Below are 20,051 nucleotides of genomic sequence, written 5' to 3'. Positions count from 1 at the left end.
ATAAGAGTGTGGCATGCACCTCGCAGTCCTTAGATTGTGTCCATAAAGCTAGGATTGTAAATCCTACCTCCCAGGAGAAGCATGGTATGTATGCATGTTAGATGGTGCGCAGTGCAAAGGAGGAGGAGAAAACAGGGAAGGAACGGGTAGGGCTAAAACACGCTGACTTTACATGGGAGCTGGGGGTGTCTGAGAGGGGTCCTTGGGACACTACTGAAAAGAAACAGGCTCTCAGGGGTGGAGGTGGTGTTGCAATGATGCCTATAGAAACATATGATTAACAGTATTGTAAATCCCGACACCTCAATGAAAATGCTTTTTTAAAATAAATAAATGTTAATGTGGGGACCGATGGAGCAGCCCATAGGGATGTCCAGGGAAGGAGAGACAAAGACAGAGGCAGTAGCAACGGAAAGGTCCTGAGGCCAGAAAGCACCTGTGATGTGGGCCCACATTCAGGGACAGACAAGGCTGGAGGAAAGGAACTCAAGGAGGCAAGGGCCAGATCATGCAGGATCTTTAATGTTTAGTAGCTTATGACATGTCCCCTGAATAAGGTCATAAGTGAATGTATTTCCTTCTTTTCAATGCTGGAGATCAAACTCAGGGCCTCACACACGCTAAGCAAATGTTTCACTGCTGAAACATATCTCCTAGCCAGGGGTTGGGCCACTCCTGGCTGTGTATGCAGAGTACACATATGATTAACAGTATTGTAAACCCATTTTTAAATTTAAATGCTCTTTAAAAAATAGATAAATGTTAATGTGGGGACATGGCAAGGGGGACCTGGTGGGAGGGGGGCTGACAGGGGTCCCAAGATTGACTTGGGTCAGTCGCATGCAAGACAAATGCCTTACTCACTGTACTCTCTCTCTCTCCAGCCCCTCTATTTCTACTTTTCAATGATCATTTTGAGAGCATGAAGTGGAACAAGGACAAGGGCAAGGGGCCAGCAAGAAGGAACAGGCAGAACTGGGACTGGAGTGGTGGCACTCAGGATTGTAGGAAAAAGGGTTCTGAACAGACCAAACAGGCGGGATCACCAGGGTCTGCTGAAGGATTGGCTGTGTGACGAGAAAGAGAGAAAGGAGCTGGCACTGATTTGGTGCTTTCAACCCGGAAGTCCTGGAATGCTAGCACCGGCATTTCGTGAGCTGGAGAAGACAGTGGACAGGGTAGAGAACTGGGGTGGGGGCTCAGTTTTAGATATCTCACGCCGTAAGTGCACTAAATGCCCAAGTGCACTTCCCGTGCAGTTAGTTAGACAGATGCGTTGGCACTTAGGGAGGATTTGGGCTGGAGATGTACATTTGGGCGTCACAGGGCTTGAGCTCTCATTTATATTCCAAGCACGAACCCTGATGAGCTCAGAGAAGCAGCCAGGGAGAGGATTTGGGAGCAACCTAAAAGGTGTGACGTCCTCAAAGTCAAACGAGCAAGGTGTTGCAGGCAGGAGAGCATCGGAAACTTGCTATAGGTCGGGTGGGGGGTGTCCAATGAGGACCGGACACGAACTAGTGGGTTTAGCAAATTAAGCTGGTCTGAGAGGAAAAGACAGCTGTGCCAATCAGATTGCCTGATTCAGGAAATGTAACAAAAAAATGCTGAGTGCCTGCAGCCGCAAACAATAGAAGCCAATGTGGACAGTCTTTTGCCTCGCTTTTTTGCATTGCTTATTTTCCCCTCCAGCACAAACAGTAAAAATAGCTAACCTTTACTGAGTGCTGGCTCTATGCCAAGAACACTATTATGATTCCTATTTTTAAGGAGGGAAAGTGGGGCTCAAAAAGTCAAGGAACTCGCCCCAGGTCACTCAGCTGGTAAGGAGCTGAGCTGGAATTCAAAGCCATCTGGGGCATTCAGTTACTAAGCTGGCTCTCTCCGTTTCCTTAAGGGGAAAGGCTATACTTCGGACAGAACTCACGTTTATGAAACACCAGCTAAACTCTCCTAAATCCCTTATGAGATGAGCATCACCGCCAGAGTCACTGTAAGAGGTAAGGAGCTTTGTTCAAGGTCCTACGTGGTGGGTCAGGGAAAGAGTGATCAGCCGGACCAGAACTGACCCTGCACTTGGCCACTCCCTGTCTGGTCACAGGCCTGCCATGTGAGCAGGGTAGGCTGGGACAGTAGGCAGGCCTGGGCAGACCTGGGGAAACACTGATGTCACCCAGATAAGTCCTTCACTCAGAGGTAACTTGCTAGTGTGTACAGATGTGACTTTGGAAGGCCCCCAGAGCCCCCCAGCCCAGCCATGCACTCTGCACAGTAGGCAGATCCCTGGCGAGACAGCACAAGCAGAGCATGGCAGCTTGGCCCCTGGGACGTCAGCCCATACTCCAATGAATGCCCATCCCGCCCTCTCCTTCCCTACCTGTCCGGTGGTGAGGGAGCGGCTGTAGCCAGGGATGGAGCCTCGAGGATGGATCCGGGGCGGGACGCAGCAGCTGGGAAAGATCAAAATGCCAGATTCAAAACAGGGGTCGGTGGGAGGCGGTGGGACGTGGGCAACAGTATGTGGGGACCCCAGCTCTAGCCCCAGAGGTCACCACCCTCCTGGATAAAGGAACGACGGTCCCAGACGGACTTTCAGATAGGGGCTACACCAGGGACTCCTCTTTATGCAGGGCCCCGTGGCAGTCCCCAGGTGAACCCGAAGCAAGAAACCCAACTGCCCCCCACTCTAAACACATCTCCCTCGGGATCGGGTCCCCTCCCGCTCCTGCCTGTCCTTACTTGATCCTGGCCTGGTCCACACTGGAGGAGCGACGGGAGGTGAAGCGCCGGGCCACTGCTTTGGGGGACGTCTTGGGGCTGCCGTCGGAGTCCCCGCTCTCCTCGTCCCCCATGGCTTTGATGTAGCTGCCGCTGCGCATCCTGCGGCAGGGGATCTCCCCGTCCTTGCCCCCCGTGGGGTAACCCCCCCAGTCATCTTGCGGTACCTGGGGAGACAGGGGCCTCTGTCTCTCAGACACCGTCCCAGGAAATCGGGAAGCTGGGACCCTCTTTTCGGTCCTCCCACTGCCATCGGGAGGTGCTCTGGCCCCACTCACGCAGGCCACTGTCAGCAGTGGAAGCCTGGGGCAAGGTCCCAAGGGCGGCCTTACGAGAGTGGACCTTTCCATCCCTGAGGGCCAGCTGCAGAGCCTGGCGGCTGACGTGCCAGCTGCCAAGGGATTGAAAAGCAAGGACCAAAGAGAGCTGTCACCCTCACTCCCAACCGTGATGTTATACCTGAACCCAGGCACCTCTGACCCCTTCTTCCTCCTCCTTCATCTCTTCACCCACTCCCCTTTCCTTCCCCGGTTCTCTTCGTGAGGAGCGGGGGAGCCAGATCTAGGCCGGAGGAAGAGCTCTCGGATGGACAAGCGGAGGATGGACTGTGCAGGGCCAGGAGCAAGGCAGGGGCTCAAGTGGCAAGAGGGAGATCAATTAGGAGGCTGATGCTGTTATCCAGGCAAGAGATGATGAAGCCTAAATTAAGACAATGACAATGAGGGGGAAGAGGAGATGGAAATGAGAGGTGTTGAGGAGCATCAGTGAGCCTGATTACATGTGGGGGGTGAGGGGGCGGGGAGGAGTTAAGGATGACGGGGAGGCTGCTGGCTGAGGACATGGGGGATGGTGCAGTCGCTCACGGAGCCACAGAATCCCATAAACCGACTTGGGGAAAAGAAGAGTGGTTCGGGATGGAACCTTTGGTGCCAGGCAGAGCCGGGGAGCAGGTGGTTGGATGTTCCGTTCTGGAGCTCACTAGAGAGATTGGGGCCGGAGGCAGCCAAGTGGGAAGTCCTGAGCAGCAGCTGAATCCACAGGAGTGAACAGAAATGGCCCAGGGGAAGGGAGAAGGAGCTTGGGAGGGATCCACTGACATTTCAAAAGGGACTGCAAAGAAGGGAAGAGGAGGCTGTGCAGTCACCTGAGGAGGAGTGGGCAGAGGGTGGGAGTGAAGTCAGCAGAATGCCATGTCACAGGAACAGGAGACATTTCAAGAAGAAAAGGAGCTGATAATGTCAAATGCCACAGTGCATTCAAAGGTTAGTCATTGGGTTCCGGAGTTAAGAGAGCTCCATGTTCAATTTCTGGCTTCATCACTTGCCACCTAGGAGAACCTGCACAAAACTAACTGATTCCAAGGACTCGGTGACCTTGTCTGTGAGATGGCATGATAATTATGTGACCATGCCAGGGTTGGTGGGAAGGATAACTGAGCCCATACAGACTGTCCAGCACTTAACAAATGCTCAGCAAAGGTAGATGATCGTTATTCGAAGCCCTGCAAAGTATCTTTCAAGGAGAGCTGCCAGGCCACCGTGGGTGAGTACTGTCAGCATGCAGAAGTCTGACATGCAGGAAGGGGACAAAGAAAGCAAGACATGTGGTCTGTCCTCCAAGAATCTGGACATGAAGAAGAGATGAGACAGGAGGAGGAAAGATTTGGGGGAATGAGAGAAATCTGGGCATGTTATTAGAATGAGAGCAAGATCCAGCCAAAACAAAGATGGCCTTCCAATATTTAGGCACAGAGTGGGGACCAGAAGAGGAGCTCGAATCCTGCTGGAGGAATCAGCTGGGATGGATGGTCCTGGCTTCTTCCCAGTCAAGAAGGAAGACGATAAGGGTGGCTGGGGTTCTCGATGAGGGTACAGGGGTACTGAGGAGAGTTCCCAGTCCATGACGGGGGAGGGGGGCGGGGGGCATCACTGTGCAGCATAAGGCACCAGTGAAGGCTGGGGAGTGGGCTGGTAGGAAGAGATCTCAAATACCTGTTGGAAAGATCTGGTCAGATGTCATCTGGGAGAAGAGTGGGGTTCGGGGAACGGATGAGGCTAGGGGAAGACACAGAGATCAGCATGAGAACCAGGACCCAGGGCTGGGGTGGGGCCCCAAGAAGGAATCCACAGGAAGGGGCCGGTGCATTTGGCAAGGTGGGGATACCGACAGAGGAGAGCTGTGAGAGGAGGCTGAGAACCGGGCTCCAGAGAAGGAAGGGTCTTGACAAAAGGGCTGGAGATCCATCAGAGACACCTGGTCTGAGGGGTGTTAAGTGCTAAGAGCAGGAGCAGCAGGGAAGAGGCCGCTGCAGCCCCTGCTCCCTGCCACCACACACTTCCAGAGCATCGAGCCCCAGTGCCCCAGCCCCCATGAGTCATGCCCTTTCCTGCAGGCAGGCGGCTGGGGCGGCCAGGGCGCGCTCCGCCACACTGCAGGCTCCCACTGTCGCCACTGCGGAGCTGCAGGCCTCTGCAGGAGGCTGTGAGGTGCATGCTAAAGAGGAAGCCCCCAGGGAGGTCAGGGCAGCCCCAGGAAGCAGCACAGAGCCACGAGTGGCCTCCAAGGATGGGGCTCAGCTACGGAAGAAGGACTGGTATTCCCTCCTCTGCCCTTCCTGTTGGGCCCTTTCAGTTCCATCTCAGAAAAGCCCCTAGCCCCGGTAGAGGTGTAGGGAACCCAGCCCAGGCCAGCCCAGAGGCCCCCAACCTTCCCTTCCAGCTCCCACCCTGTCTATGTCTCCAGTGGTCCCATTTGGTTCCTGGAGTTTTTCTGACTTCCCCACCCAGGAAAACTCTAGTGGTACCCCCAAAGTCACAGGCCTGCTCCCCACACCAAGCTCCCTCTTCCACACTGTGGACCCACTGCTGCCTCTTGGGGAGTCCCCTGGTCTACCTGTGCCCTGGACTGACCTCAGGGGCCTCAACCTGTGCAGGCACAAGGCCTCCGGGGTCTCTCCACTGTGACCCCAAGGTACTCAGGCTCCCTGCTTTCTTCTTTGCCCATCTCCCAGTTGCAAGGACTAACCAGGGGATCAATCAATCACAGAACGAAGGAATGTGGCTTCACGCTGGCAGGTCTGGGGGCAATCCCTACATTTGCCAGACTTTGTGCTGATGTCTCCTAAAATTATGAAAAGGCTCAAGAAAATATTCTGGGGGCACCTGAGAGGGGCCTCTGACGCGAAGAAGAGGAAGAGCCCCTGGCAGCATCGCAGAAAGAAGGTGGAGAAAAGATACAGTGGGGCGGATGAGGACTCCATAAAGGCAGAGGTCAGGGCGCCTCACCGGGCCGCGGTGGCGTGAGAGATTAGACAGAATGAGGAGAGCGTGCAGGCCAGCACCCAGGGCAACTGCTCCTAAAGAACCCCAGTTGTGGGATCTGGGGCTCAGCCTCCTCTGCATCCCAGGGTTCTTCCATAGCTTCCCAGGCTCCACTACCACAGGTACCCAGAGCAACAAACCCCTGCAAAGGCACATTCTGCGCGGAAGTGACCTTCATCTCTACTTCCCGGACCATCCAGATTTTAGCAGAAAAGAAGTCTGGAGGAGGCCTTGGGGAGGAAGAACTCTCTCCGACACTGTCTCCCAGTCTCCCCATGGTGCTGCGGACCAAGGCCAGGGACAGCAGAGTGGTCCTACATGTCATCTACCCTCACCCTTCAGCATCCAGCCCAGGAGGCCGGCATGGCTTGTCCAGAGCCCAGGCCAAGGAGCCATCTTCCAGCACTGACATGCAACATCCCAGCACAGGAGTCCCTTCCTCACACAAATGAGGAAACTGAGGCTCCCAAACAGGGTTCAAAACAACACAGCAATGCAGGGCAGAATGTCCCCTTCGTGGGGGCAGCTGGCTCTCATCCAATCCTTTCCACAGAGTCCCAGGTGACACATCACCCCCCCACCCAACCGAAGCCTCACCTGCAGATAGTGGTAAGTCCTGGCTTTGGCCTTGGCCTCTGGACCCAGTAGCCCCTTGCCGGGCCCTGGCCCTGGGTATCCATCCCGGCCCTGGCTGACCATCATGGTATGCCAGGCACTCCGCTTGACCGACTGTCCATCCAGCGACATGGACATGCCCGTGCAGGCGAGACAGCGGCCTTCTGACCCGCTCGAGCGCCCCTTGAAGCTCAAGTCCCGGTAGGACCCATCTGGAGCCTCGAGGCAGAAGGGACCCCCAGGCTCCCCAGGGGGCCGCCCACCCGCCAGGAAGCCGCTGTCACTGTCCAAGTTGTCGTCTGAGCTCCACCAGCCGGCGGCCTTGGTCTGGTGCCGCCCATCCCCCTTGCGGTCCTTGCTCTTGCTCCTCTTGCTGTGCCGGGACTGGTGGTGGTGGTGATGGTGGTGGTGATGGTGGTGGTGGGAGGTGTGGGGGCCTCCAGAGCCTGGGCCCACGTAGCTGTCCCCCCCAGAGCCCCCTCTTCCCTCGGCCTTGGGCCCATTATAGTCCCGCTTCCCCGGGGCCTCCAGAGAGTGGGACTTGGCAAAGAGCTTCTGCACAGAGTGAACCAGGTGCCGGATACGGCTGGGGCTCTCGCTGCGGGGCTCTGGGGCAGTGCCAGCTCCCGGCCCTGGCCCGGGCCCGGGCCCGGCTGGACCGCGCTGGTATGGAAGTGTGTGGAAACCATCTTGTTGCACTGGCAACTGCTTTTCAAACTGGTCCAGGAGTGTTGGAGGCAGGCGGGGGGCTCCCTTACCCTGCGGGTGGCCCACACAGTCTTCACAGGTGTCGAAGGGGCCCTGGCCGGGGTACATCCTGGGGAAGGTGCTGCTACCCCCCCCAAGCCCAGCCCCCCCTGGCCCTCCCTCGGGGCCGACAGATGGCCCCTCACTCAGGCTCAGGGGCCCTTCAGGAGAAAGGTGTCCCAGGCCAGCTCTCGGGGCACAGAAGCGGGGCTCGGTGGAGAAGGCCTCCCCGGAGCCCAGCAGGTACGGGGCCCTGGCAGCTGGGCCCACGTCCATATGCTGCTGGTCAGCAAAGCGGGCTGGGCGGGGATGGCTGCCGCGGTCGCCATGGTAACCCCTCATGGCCTCTGCAAGGGCTCTTCATGGTGCTGGGGGCCGGGCCCCAGGAAGCTCCTGGGAAAAATAGCGAGAGAAAGAATTCAGGTTGAACAACCAGCTACTTCACCAAAAACCTTCTTTTATTAGGAATCCTCACAGCCCTTTAAGTAATGCACGTCAATTTATTGTGACTAATTGTACTATCTTCCCCCAAATGGGTTTAAAAGTCCTTAAAACTGTCTTACTAGATGAACACACAAGGGCAAAAGGCAATTTCACCATTCATCAGACGCTGCAAATTTGATAAAATACATTTTCCCAGGAGGACGTGACTTCAGCCAAATGGGTTTTTGAAAAATCCTTTAGTTACCAAAAATAAAAGGGTAACCAAACAGACACTTTAGAAAATGTTCAAAGAAACTAGTCATTAGGTGAACCAGCTTTTAACAAACTCTAGGCAAACGGATGCAGAGCCACACCTCCGAACTGTCCCCACCCACTTCAACTGCTGCGACAGCCAGGCTCAGGGCGCTCAGCTCCCAGCAGCAGTAACCAGAGAGAACACAGCACCCAAATCTACATATCCAGCATGATTCTGCAAGAAAATCCCTCCCCTTCCTTCCACACCCCGTTCCTTCCATCTGGCAGCAGGCTCGCTCTCCCTGCCCCCAGGCCCGAGATAGGAAAGAATAACCTGAGATGACTCCTCTGTCCTCTCCCAAACATCCCCCACAAAATTTCTCCTCTTGTCTTTTGTCCCTACCTGCCATTCCCAATCCAGAGGGGATTGATAATGGGAGCAGACACAGAGAGGAGTAACACCGGCTCTGAAGGCAGCACCTGAATCCTAAACTGGGGCCGGAACCCAGGAGTGCCCCCTCCCAGGAAGAGGGGGCTGGTGTGGGCCGGGAGGTGCGGAGACAGCACTACAACCGGGGCCTCTGGCTCCCATCCGGGGCTTGCCAAGGAAACAGGACAGAGAGGTCAGCTCTTAGCATGAGATGCCTCCAATCAGGACCACAGAGCTGCCAGGACAGGAGCTATGGCAGGAGGGGGGTGTCAGCAGCGAGGACAGGAACTGAGGAGCTGGCAGACGGTGCCCTCTCTCACCCCAGACCAGGCTCCTGGGCCATCTGCTGACTAGGAAGGGATGACAACCTCCGAGACTCCAGACAGCAGCACCTCTGAGACTCACCCCCACCTCCCCACTGCCACCGTGTCACACTCCGTCTACATCCTGTTCATGGCTCATCTCCTGCTACTTCCAGAGCTCTTGCCAGGGACCAAGGACTGGACATACCTAGTAGTTTCCAATCCCACTGAAATCCTATGTGTAGATATTATCCCTGTTTATCCATGAGAAAACTCAGCTCAAAATGGTGAGTTGACACAGCCTGTGAGATGGTGAGTCATTTTGAATCAAGATTCACAACCAAATCCCTCTGACTTGAAAGAATATGAATCTAATCCCCATCTCCTGGAACCTTCTGCCACTTACCATCCGGGGTGTCCCATCCTTGGTGTCAGGATCCACACCACCAGGCAGAATCCTAACTTCAAGGAGGCTTAGGACCACTGGCTCCTGGTGGGAGAAAAAAAGGCGGGTGTTAAGCAATGGAGGGAAGATTTTCCCATAACACTTAGAGAACAGGTCGCTGGCCTTGACAGTTCCCCCTTCCCAACCCCCCCCAAACCACGACTGATTGGATCCCCCATGATGCAGAGTCTCTGGACGCCCCTGGGAAATGAACTCGGAGTTCATTATGCAAATACATGCAGATGAGCCCACAGGTTGGACTACCTCCAATTGCAGGTGTCTGTGTGAGCTGTCCATGGTGCCGAGCCACTGCATTCTCATTGCCCTCAAGAATACCATCCCATTCCACAAACATTTATGGAGCAGCTACTTAAGCAAGACTGAGTAAAAAATTTATAGACATGGCTCTAGTGTGGTCCCCCGAGGGGAATCACCTTTCACATGAAAAGTTATTTTAAGACAAGTATTTTGACACAAGTTGTTCACTCCCAGAATCTCCTTTCACCTAACCCACCAACCCCTTCCTCTGCTTAACAATCAATGTTAAGTCCCAGCTTCTCTTGAAGATTTTCTCTACTCTTATTCTTGGTTATTTCTCTCTATTGAGTTTTCATATGACGCTGGTTCCCCGCCCCTCTGCCCCTGAATGCGACTATCATACTGAAATTGTCTTGTTTCAGATTTGTCTCCCCAATTAGAATGTGATCTTCCACAGAGCAGGAACCGAGCCCCATTTATCTCTCCCTCTCTAGCACCTAACTCATGACTTTGTTCCAGAGTAGGTTCTTAATGAATGTTCCCTGAGTAGATGAATAAATAACTGTGCCGGAAAGATATACAAAAGAATATTTGGCTTGTCTAGATGAGGCTAATACCAGACACAATAGAGGGATATTGAGAAAAAAGACTGTGTTTGAGATGGAGGACAAAATGGCTGTGTGTTCCTTGTGGTGGTGGAGAGAATTCCCAGTGAGGAAACAGCAGACACCAGGCAGAGAAGGTGGGCAAACAAGGAACTGTGAGGTGTGCACTGGATGAGGTCCAGCAAACATTTAGGGTCTGGCAAATACTGGCAAGAGGTGAGGGAGAGTCCAAGAGGAAGACGACTCTGAAGTTTGCAGCAGCCGTGACTAGAAGACTAATGATGCCATTATTAGACACAGAGATGTCAGGAAGAAGAGTGAATTTTGCAGAATGATTAATAATAGTGGAAGAGACCTAGACACCAGGAAGAAGTTCCTGACTCCAAGGAATGTGAAGCAATGAAGATTATTGTGGCATCTCCTGGGAATCTTCCATAGAAGAGAGGGTGAGGTATGCCCGGGACCCTGCCCACCTAGCAGCTGTGGCTGAAGAAGCGGTAGAAACTGGGGTCTCTACTCTCAAAGTCTCAGGCTGCTCAACTCCAGATGATAGTTCGCAAGGGGACAACTGCCCCTGTCCTGGGCAACACAAGTGACCTGCCCCCAAGTCAGCCTCACAAGTGGTGACCGGGAGAGCACCTGGAGAGTCTCCCAACAGCTTTAGCAGCAGTGTTTGGCTCGGGGTTGACTCTTCCTCTCTCTGCCCCAGGCACAACCCGTGTCTGTGCCTCACAGCACGCAGGGCTTCTCGGGGAAGCTGCCCCTTCCGTCTGCTGTGATTACGGTCACACGAGGCTACAGCCGCATGCTGAGCATCCCAGTGGTGGACCCGCCCAGCTGCCCTTCCTCGCTCTGTCCCAGACAGGCCCGACTACCATGCCACTGAATCTTCCTCAAGATCTTGCCCAGCTTTAGTCTTTCACTATCAACCCAGGTTCTCTCGGCTCTGGTCCTGGAGGAGAGGGACCCCTGTAATCGCTTCTCTCCAGACAAGGTGCCCCAGACATAACCCCCACACCCTCTAAGCAGTGCTGCCCTAGTGACGAAACCACAGCACGGGGCGACACGATACCAGTGAGGCTCCCTCTCGAAGCCGAACAACACCTGCTCACTATCTCCCTGGGTTTTAATGAACATCAAATGATGCCAAGTACATGAAACCACTTTATAAACTCCAAGAGGTTACATAATGTTAATGCCTCATGTGAAGCTTTTACTCTAGATTTCAAAAACCCCTGATGTCCAAGTTGTAAACAATACAATCAAATTCAAATTACTGGGGGAAGGAGACACTCCATTTATGGATTTCCTAAAGGAAAGATTTAATTGATATAGGTTTAATTACATAGATTGCCTCCTATATATTATGCTTCACAATCACATTTCTGCTGCTGCCACCCCATTGCTAAGTCTAATCAATAGGAAGGAAAAACAAGTGAAGAAAAGACGGGTCATCCAATACATCACCAAGCCCTGGAGACTATCCTAAAGAACAGATCGGCCTGTTTATTTCCAGAGCCATCAGAGGACTGTTGACTGACTAAATTTCACTGCCAGACTCTTTCCTTTTTTCCTACTCTTGAAACTAGTGAAATAAAGCACAAGCCCTGGACTGAAGCGATAGTAGAAGGCACTTGTCTCACATTTGCCTTGCACATGGCTGACCGGGTTCAATCCCCGGCATCTCACATGTTCTCTTGAGCACTGGCAGGAGTAATTCCTGAATGCAGAGCCAGGAGTAAGCCCTGAGCACTCTGGGTATGACCCCTCCCCACCAAAAAAGCACAAGTCCTGATAAACAAGGCCACGTGATTCACTTTTTTGCCACTGCCTTATTGTTGGTTTACAATTATTATAGAAGTTCAGAGGACTAGCTCCATACTTACATATGTACTTGTCACCACTCCCCTCACAAAGTCCCAGTGTCACCTGGCCACTGACAGGCCCTTCACACTCATTCTCCCAATCATCTCTACCCTTTCCCTCCGAACCACCTGCGTTTCCACTGAGTCTAGAAGTTGGGTTTGTTGTTTCTTGCCAGTTCAGTCTGCATCAGTAATTCATATTCCACATAAGACTGAAACCATCTGGTAATTGTCTTTCACTTCCTTTCTTATTTCACTTAGCATAATCACCTCAAGTTCTATCCATTTTGTCCCAAAAGGCACGATTCGCATGACTCACTTTTGGCTATTGACATATACATAAAAATCTAATAACGTTTCTGGAAAATCTTTTGCCTTTGTGAGAAAAGGTGTGGACAATGCCAGCATCATCCATCCTCCTTTTCATCTTGACTTGAATATAATTGTGACGTGACTAAGGCAGCCATCTTGCCACCGTGAGAGATATGCAGAGAGAACTGCAAATATCCTTGCTCTGGATTCATGGGGCCAAGGAACCAGCATAAGCAGCTGCCTCCACCCCAGCCTGGCCATGGCACGGAACAAATCCCCTTATTGAAACCACTCACTGTCGACAGATTTTCTGTATTTGCAGCCGCCAGCACCGCTGACCAATCTGGCTACCTTAAAACACCAATTCCCTGCCTGGATGTCCGCACCACTAAGTGCTTCCCTGCATCTGTTCTGACCCTGCTCCAGCCCACAGGGTCACCTGTACATACAGATCTGATCTTGTCACCTTTGTGCTTAAAACTCTTCATTGACTTATTGATGTTCTCGGGATAAAATGCTCTCACTGGTGCCACAAGGCCTGTAGGCCTGGCCTTCCCCTCTTTTCCAGCACCCTCTCACCTGGCTTCCTGTCCTCCAGCCAGATCACTCATTGTCGTGCCATGGTCCTTCCCATCATGGGGCCTATTCCCCCTGTCCAGAAAGCTTTCCCATGCACGTCCGCCGTGCTCACTCCTACACACCCCTCAGATCTCAGCCCAGTTGCTGTGTCCCCGGGGAAGCTTTCTCTGGCCTCCCTGACTAGGTCAGATCCCCATGCTGGGTGCTCTCAGGGCACTATGTTCCAGGCTAGCTCTTGCATCGCAACCATTTTCAATGTGAGTGACTCAGAGATGGTCCGTCTGTCTCCCCTATTAGACTGGAAGCTCTACGTAACAAGAATTTTTCTCAATCCTACCCCCTGCCCTGGCCCCCCGTAAGATAGCTGGCACGTGGCAGGTGTCTGGAGTAGCTGTGAGCTACAATGAAGATTTTGTTGATGACACTGTATGTGATTCCTGCAAGTATTCCAAAGGATAGGTCGCACCCCTCCCCCTTTTTATACAAGACACTGAGGCTTGCAGAAACTAAATACAAGCTAGGAGCTGCTAGCAACTCACGTCAGAAATCAAACCAGTACTACCTCACTCCAATGTCTCAGCTTTTCTCCTCTCTACCTGTGCTGTGAGCCCAAAAAAACTAAACTTATTAAAGGTCACTGTAAAGTAAACACAATTATGGAGGTAAATTTGTTCGAGAAAGGAAAAAAAAAAAAAAGGACACAGAGCAGTGGAGACAGCTCGACAGGCTGGAATACCTGCACGTGTGGGGTATGGATTTAATCCCCAACATGGCATGGTCCCCCAGGAACTTCCACGAGGGACCACCCCCCATCCAGCACAGAGTTAGTAGTAGCCCCTGAGCAATACAAATTATTGCCTCCAAATAAAACAAACAAACAAAAAGTAAAAGGAAACACATTTTTAAAAGCCAGCTCATGGAACTGGAAAGAAAGATAATACAGTGGGTAAGGCACTTGCCTTGCAAGTCACTGACCCTGGTTTGATTCTCAGTACCACCTATAGTCCCTGGAGCCCACCAGGACTGATCTCTGAGCACCACTGGGTGTGGCCAAAAACAAACACAGGATCAAACTGACAGTACAGTGGGGAGGCCACTTGCCCTGCAGGCAGTCAACCTGAATTAAATTCCCAGCGCCCCATATGGTTCCCTGAGCCCACCAGGAGTGATCCCTGATTCCAGAGCCAGGAGTAAGCCCTGAGCACTACTACGTGTGGCCCTCCAAAACACAAAACAAAGAAAGCCCACTCATGCCAACACCAGTGAACTCACCAGAGTATGGCTTAGCCTTCGCCCTGGTACGGTGAGTACCGAATTGTTCCAAGTCCAAGGACAGTCAGGTACAGCACAGAGTGTGCTCCCTGAAGTCCCGTGACAACATTGGGGGCCAATGTCACTCTCCTCATTTTACTGCAGCAAGCCATCATCTCCCCTCCCAGGACACAGAGAGCTGCCCAGCTGGTGAGCCTCGGGCCTCAGGAAGCAGCCCGTGGCAGGCTGCAAAGTGGGCAGTGAAGGAGTCTGGGAGGGTGACGTGCGATACAGTCTCTGATGCGGCTCAAATCTATCTGGGAATAGAAGAAGTGGCACACATGCCGTCACCAAGAAATTACCCAATTTAGCACCAACTGCACAATTCGAGCAATTAGTTTCTTAAACCGGAACTTGCTGGGGGCTGCCAGACTGGCGGGTTGTTGTTACAAATCTCACTGGGAAACCAGCTGTGTAATTCGCCAGGAGGTTGTCACTGCCCCGAGCAATTACCTTCCAGAAAAAGAATGGAAAATGAAGAAAGGAAAAGGGCCACAGAGGAAGGAGTCTGTGTTTTCTTTTCCTCTTCCCCAGGGCCTTGTCCAAACCAAATCAGCTGATCTTCCTTTCCTGAGACTGAAGAGACTCATAGATTCCCTGGATCAAAGTTACAGGTGAAGACTCAGTGGACTATCCACTCAGCTCCCTACCCACTCACTCACTAGCTGTGTGTACTCAAGCAGGGAACCCTCCTCTCTTACCCTTATTTTCTTATCTTCAAAAATTGGAATAGTATAGAGCTGTCAGAGAGGTATTCACAAAGTGATGGCTACTATCCACATCCCTCAGGGCTGTCTCTGGCATGTGGCGAGTCCTCGGTAAAGGGACCAACCTTTGTTTGTACTTTCATTTGATGCCATACAGCGTGATTGGTAAGTCACTCCATGTCTCTGGGACATCCTTATAAAGCCAGAGAAGGAATTCTGCTCGACAAGCAGTTCTTACTCAAGACTGTGCTAAGCACCCAGGAATAAGACATACCGAGGCATCCAGGAATCCAGATGTATTTAACAAAGTACACACACACACACACACACACACACACACACACACACACACACACACACACACACCCTCGGAGTTTACCACAAAGCAATGCCTTTGGCAAAGACACAAATTTCAAAAATCAATATTAACTGATTCACCCCTTCCCCACAAGGCTGTCTGGGAAACCCATAAGCCAACCCGCTATGTCCCAATGGCCACAAAAGGGAACAGTGAAGTGGTTCTCCTGCCGGGCATCAGCCCTACCTCCTCCCCTCACCCAGGGGTCTACACAGCGTTCCCAAACCGCTTACAGCACAACAGAACTTAGAGCACTGGAGGCCTAGAACCTTCTTACTGCTATTGCCCGGGGCTCCTCCAGGCTAATGCATGAGCTCCCAAACATATGTGCCCATGGGACCCCAAAACTGCAGGCTTTCCAAACGCCTCCCGTCTCTCGGTGTCAGCCCACCAGAACGGGCAGGATTCCTTCTGTTTCCCACTCTACTCTGGCAGCAGTCTGCACGGAGGGGCTGAATATGCACTGTGAAAGGAGTCGCTACTAGTTAGCTCAATGTTAGGGAGCCAGAACCCAGAGCCACCGACCCGTACAAGCTCCTCCTGCATCCGTTCTGCCCAAGTCTCCTCGGCACTCTGATGCCAACTCTGCCCAGCTGCCACTGGCAGGATCTCTGTTCTGAGCCAGTGCCCTCATCCCTGGCTCCCTCAACCCCCCACCCAGCCTATCATTGAAGTACTGGTATGCCTTGTGCTGCGGTCCCTGCCCTTAGAAAGTCAGGGCTGGGCAAAAAACCTCCTTTTCCTGCTCTCACTGTCTCTGACACGGAGAAGAGGTGGCAGGAACTGAACAGACGGAAGGTGGCTTGAAGTCTTATTCATTCATCTTTATTATTTAATCAAATCTTCCTGGGGGCTAAAGGTGGGGAGTTCACAGAAAATAAGCTTATAGCTCCAAAACATTCGAGACATGTAGGCAGATGCAAGGCTAAATCCATCTCCTGACCCCACTGGTCAGCGCTCAGCCTGTGAATAACCCACACTACCTATAATCTCTTTGGGGGAAAAAAAAATCCCACCTCAGGGGGCTTTGCACTTGATGTTCTCTCTGCTGGAACGCGCTGCCCCAGATATTCCCATGGCTTCCTCTGTCTCATCTTCTGGGGCTCGGCTCAAAGAAGCCTTCCCTGACCACTCACTAAGTGAAGTCGGGCCCCATCCCCCAGGTCTGCTCTTCATCACTCTGCTTTATTGCCCTCATCATACTAACTGTTCTCTAAAATTCTCTCCTTTATCTATTGCAACTTTATAATGTAGTCATACATCACTTAATAACACGGCTAGGTTCTGAGCAATGCATCGTTAGGTAATTTCATCACTGTGCAAACATCACAGGGCATAATTACATAAACCCAGAAGAGGGAATCTACTGGGAGCCACCATTGACTATGTCACTCATTGCTGACCAAAACATGGCATCTCCCCATAGCAGAATATAAGTCCCACAGGGCAGGGTCCATCCCATATGCTGGGTGTTCTGAGTGGCTGTAATAGTGCCAGGCACTCACAGGTGCTCAAAAAAAAAAAAGCTTGAATGAAAGTCCTCCCTTGCCACCCTCATCACTCTATTCCCAAGCACAACAGCCCCAGAACAGATCTCACTTTTACTGGGAGGGCCCGAGAGTCACATTAGCAATCCCGCCTCTCATTCCAGTCCTGCCCATCTGGTTTATCTTATCCTCTCTTGATTGGCAGGTAAAGATGGTCCTTTCCCAACCACATCTATGTCTCTCCAAATGGACATGCCTCTGTATAATTTAAGGAAGGCAACAGGAGAAAAGAGAATGTGAAGTAGGATGGGAAGAAGCGTTGAAACTGACCCCCTGTGCGCAATGGGATTTCAGGACTACCACTCTGCCCCCAGCAGACCTCTTCCTTCAGACTCTCGGGGACTCCGCCCCTCCTCTAGCTGAGCCAAGAGGTACCAGAAGCAAACGTTCAAGCTCTCATCCTCCTTTCCCAGGGCTGTGAAAGGTCCAAGGAGACAAATTCAACCTTCTCAGCCTCTCAGTCTCTTGCTCCCTAATGCAGCTTTGGGCCGCTTCTTCCCTTTTGCGGAACTAAACAATGTTCACGAAGGTTGTTCTGCCTTGTCACAGCCATGACCCTCCTCCAGGTACCTTCTTGGGGGACGTCAATCCTGCCCACTATGAGCAGCCTGAGAGTCAGAGCTCGCAGGACCAGGACCCCCACAGACCCTGGTCTGGACATCTGAGGACTAAGACTGGGCTCCAGACTTGAGCCTGGGGCTTGTCTCCCAGGTTGATCACGAAACATGAGGCCTTTGAGCTATACCTTCATTTTTCCCAAGTTCCATTTCGTCAGCTTTCAAATGGGGAAAGGGTGGAGGGGAGAACTGTTCCCTTCTCGCTGGGACGTCTTGTGGATTAAGATTTCCATCTTGATAATGGACCAAACATGATGACCTCTCAGTGTCTGTGTTGCAAGCTATAATGCCCAAAAGTAGAGAGAGAGTATGGGGAATATTGTCTGCCTTAGAGGCAGGAGGAGGGTGGGAAAGGGAGGGTATACCTGGGATATTGGTGGTGGGGAATGTGCACTGGTGGAATGATGGTGTTTGATCATTGTGAGATTGTAACTCAAACATGAAAGCTTGTAACTATCTCAAGGTGATTCAATAAAATTTTAAAAATAAAAAAAAAGATTCCCATCTTGAGGACAGGGAATATGTCCAGCACCAGGGCCTGTTGATAATGAGGGAGAAAATGCTGTGTGCCTGGGGCCTGGAAACAGCTCTCTGAGAGGGATTCAACATCCGCTTGGGCAGAGGTAGCACCTGACTCAGGACTTGGCAGCGAAGGTTACTCTGAGCACTCCTTCATTTCTGGCTTTGTCCAGGACATTGCGGTTACCCAGGCTACTACTGAAGTCCTCTGACCCCTTGAGGAGATTAAGGACAGCCCTGGAAGCCTGAGAACAAGGGGCCCTAGATTCATACGCCTCCACCGCACCCCACAATCAGGGCTGGTGGTCTCTCACCCACCCACCCACGGATCCAGAAGGGAAAACCCAGTGACATCATTCTGGATATCAAAAAGACCACATGAGGCCAGAGCAGTGATACAGCAGGCAGGGCACCTGCCTTGCACACGGCTGACCTAGATTCGACCTAGAGACCCTGGCTCTCCATATGATCCCCTGAGTCCCACCAGGAGTGATCCCTAAATGCAGAGCAAGGGTAATCCCTGAGTACCACTTGGCATGGCCCAATAAGATAAAAAGACAATCATCTGCCTGCAATAGTTATACCGAAGCCTTCTTGCTTATCTATGGAAAGATTGCTTCCCAGTCCAAGTTTAATTTTCTTTAGTTTTTCTTTAATTTTGTTTTGGGGTTCCACTGGCTGTACCCAGAGCTAACTCCTGACTGTGCTCAGGGATCATTCTTGGTGGTGCTCGGAGGACCATATGTGGTGCCAGGGAGCAAATCTGAGTCAGTCACATGCAAGGCAAGTGCCTAAAGCCCTGTCCTATTTCCCTGGTACTCTGATCTGTAATATAGGGGCAGTCACACCCACCTTCTAAAGTGCAGCAAAAAGTAAGTGAATCTACTCAAGGCAACTGGACACACCATTTCTTACTCCAGTAAGGAAGACCTTCCTGCATTTGTAAGTATTTGATGAGATTTGGGTGGTGTGCTGTAAGCCTCTCAGTCTTCCACACCTGAGCCAGTGCTATCAGAGACAACAGAGAAGAGCCCAAGCCCATGCCAAAGGCCACTGGACAGCAGCATCTTCGCCAGGTGGGGCCTCATGTCCTCTCTGTTCCAGATGTCTGGAGCCTCCACAGCGCTGAGAGCTTAGGACTGTTCACTTCATCCTCTAAACTTTTGTGTGAACTGAGACCAGGGTTCTAGACTCTCCCCACAAGGGGTCATGCAAGGGGCTAGCCCACTTGAAGACTGACTGGCTGGCTGAGTGGCACCTCCCTGTCCTCAGCTCTGGCTGCTCCTGACCTTGTCCCACAGCAGAAGAGAACATGAGCAAAGGAGGCAGCAAACTCTAGGAGATGCTCCCCTCGCAGGCCTGACCTTCTAGCTGTGCCTTCAGATGCAAACAGGTTCCCCTCCTTCCAAGAAACCTGCCCTGAGAGTTCCCCCAAATCCCAGTAAGCAGTAGGCATCACTACCACTCTCACTGCACAGAGGGAAAAATCAAGGCTTAGAAAAATAAAGAGGCGGGGCCGGAGCGATAGCATAGCGGGGGTAGGGCGTTTGCCTTGCACACGGCCAACCCGGGTTCGATCCCCGGCATCCCATATGGTCCCCCAAGCACTGCCAGGAGTAATTTCTGAGTGCAAAGCCAGGAGTAACCCCTGAGCATCGCTGGGTGTGACCCAAAAAGCAAAAAAAAATAAATAAAAATAAATAAAGAGGGAGCTGGAGAAATAGTACACAAGCGTAGGGTGCTCGCCTTGCATGCGGCTGAACCTGGGTTTGGTCCCCGGTGTCCCATATGGTTCCCAGAGCATCACTAGGAGTGATTCCCAAGTGCAGAGCCAAGAGTTCCCCCCTGAGCACCACCAAGTGAGGCCCAAAAACAATAACAGCAACAAAAAACACTAAATAAATGTAAAGAGCACTGCCATGGGTCACACAGGTGGTAGAAGAGGGTCTCAGTCCTGGGGGGCTGGAGCGATAGTACAGTGGGCAGGGCGTTTGCCTTGCATGTAGCTGACCCAGATTTGATTCCCAGCATCCCATATGGTCCCCCGAGCACGGGGGG

At 52.3% G+C, this 20,051-nt stretch overlaps 1 protein-coding gene across 2 annotated transcripts in view; it reads right to left on the bottom strand.

Annotated features, from left to right (window-relative positions):
• The window catches only part of DLGAP3 (DLG associated protein 3), a 64,239-nt gene that overhangs the window by 31,180 nt on the left and 13,008 nt on the right, over positions 1-20,051 (bottom strand). For both annotated transcript variants that reach the window (XM_055137621.1, XM_055137623.1), the window contains exons 2-5: positions 9,277-9,360; positions 6,696-7,853; positions 2,740-2,945; positions 2,378-2,450 (exon numbers count right to left, since the gene is read on the bottom strand). In XM_055137621.1, the coding sequence (XP_054993596.1) occupies positions 2,378-2,450; positions 2,740-2,945; positions 6,696-7,802 (1,386 nt within the window). In that variant the 5' untranslated portion in view covers positions 7,803-7,853; positions 9,277-9,360. The remainder of the gene's footprint in view (positions 1-2,377; positions 2,451-2,739; positions 2,946-6,695; positions 7,854-9,276; positions 9,361-20,051) is intronic.

Source organism: Sorex araneus, chromosome 5, assembly GCF_027595985.1.
Source record: "Sorex araneus isolate mSorAra2 chromosome 5, mSorAra2.pri, whole genome shotgun sequence".
Taxonomy (NCBI): Eukaryota; Metazoa; Chordata; class Mammalia; order Eulipotyphla; family Soricidae; genus Sorex; species Sorex araneus.
The sequence above is the reverse complement of the archived record's forward strand: the minus strand, read 5'-3'. Positions and strand labels throughout refer to the sequence as shown.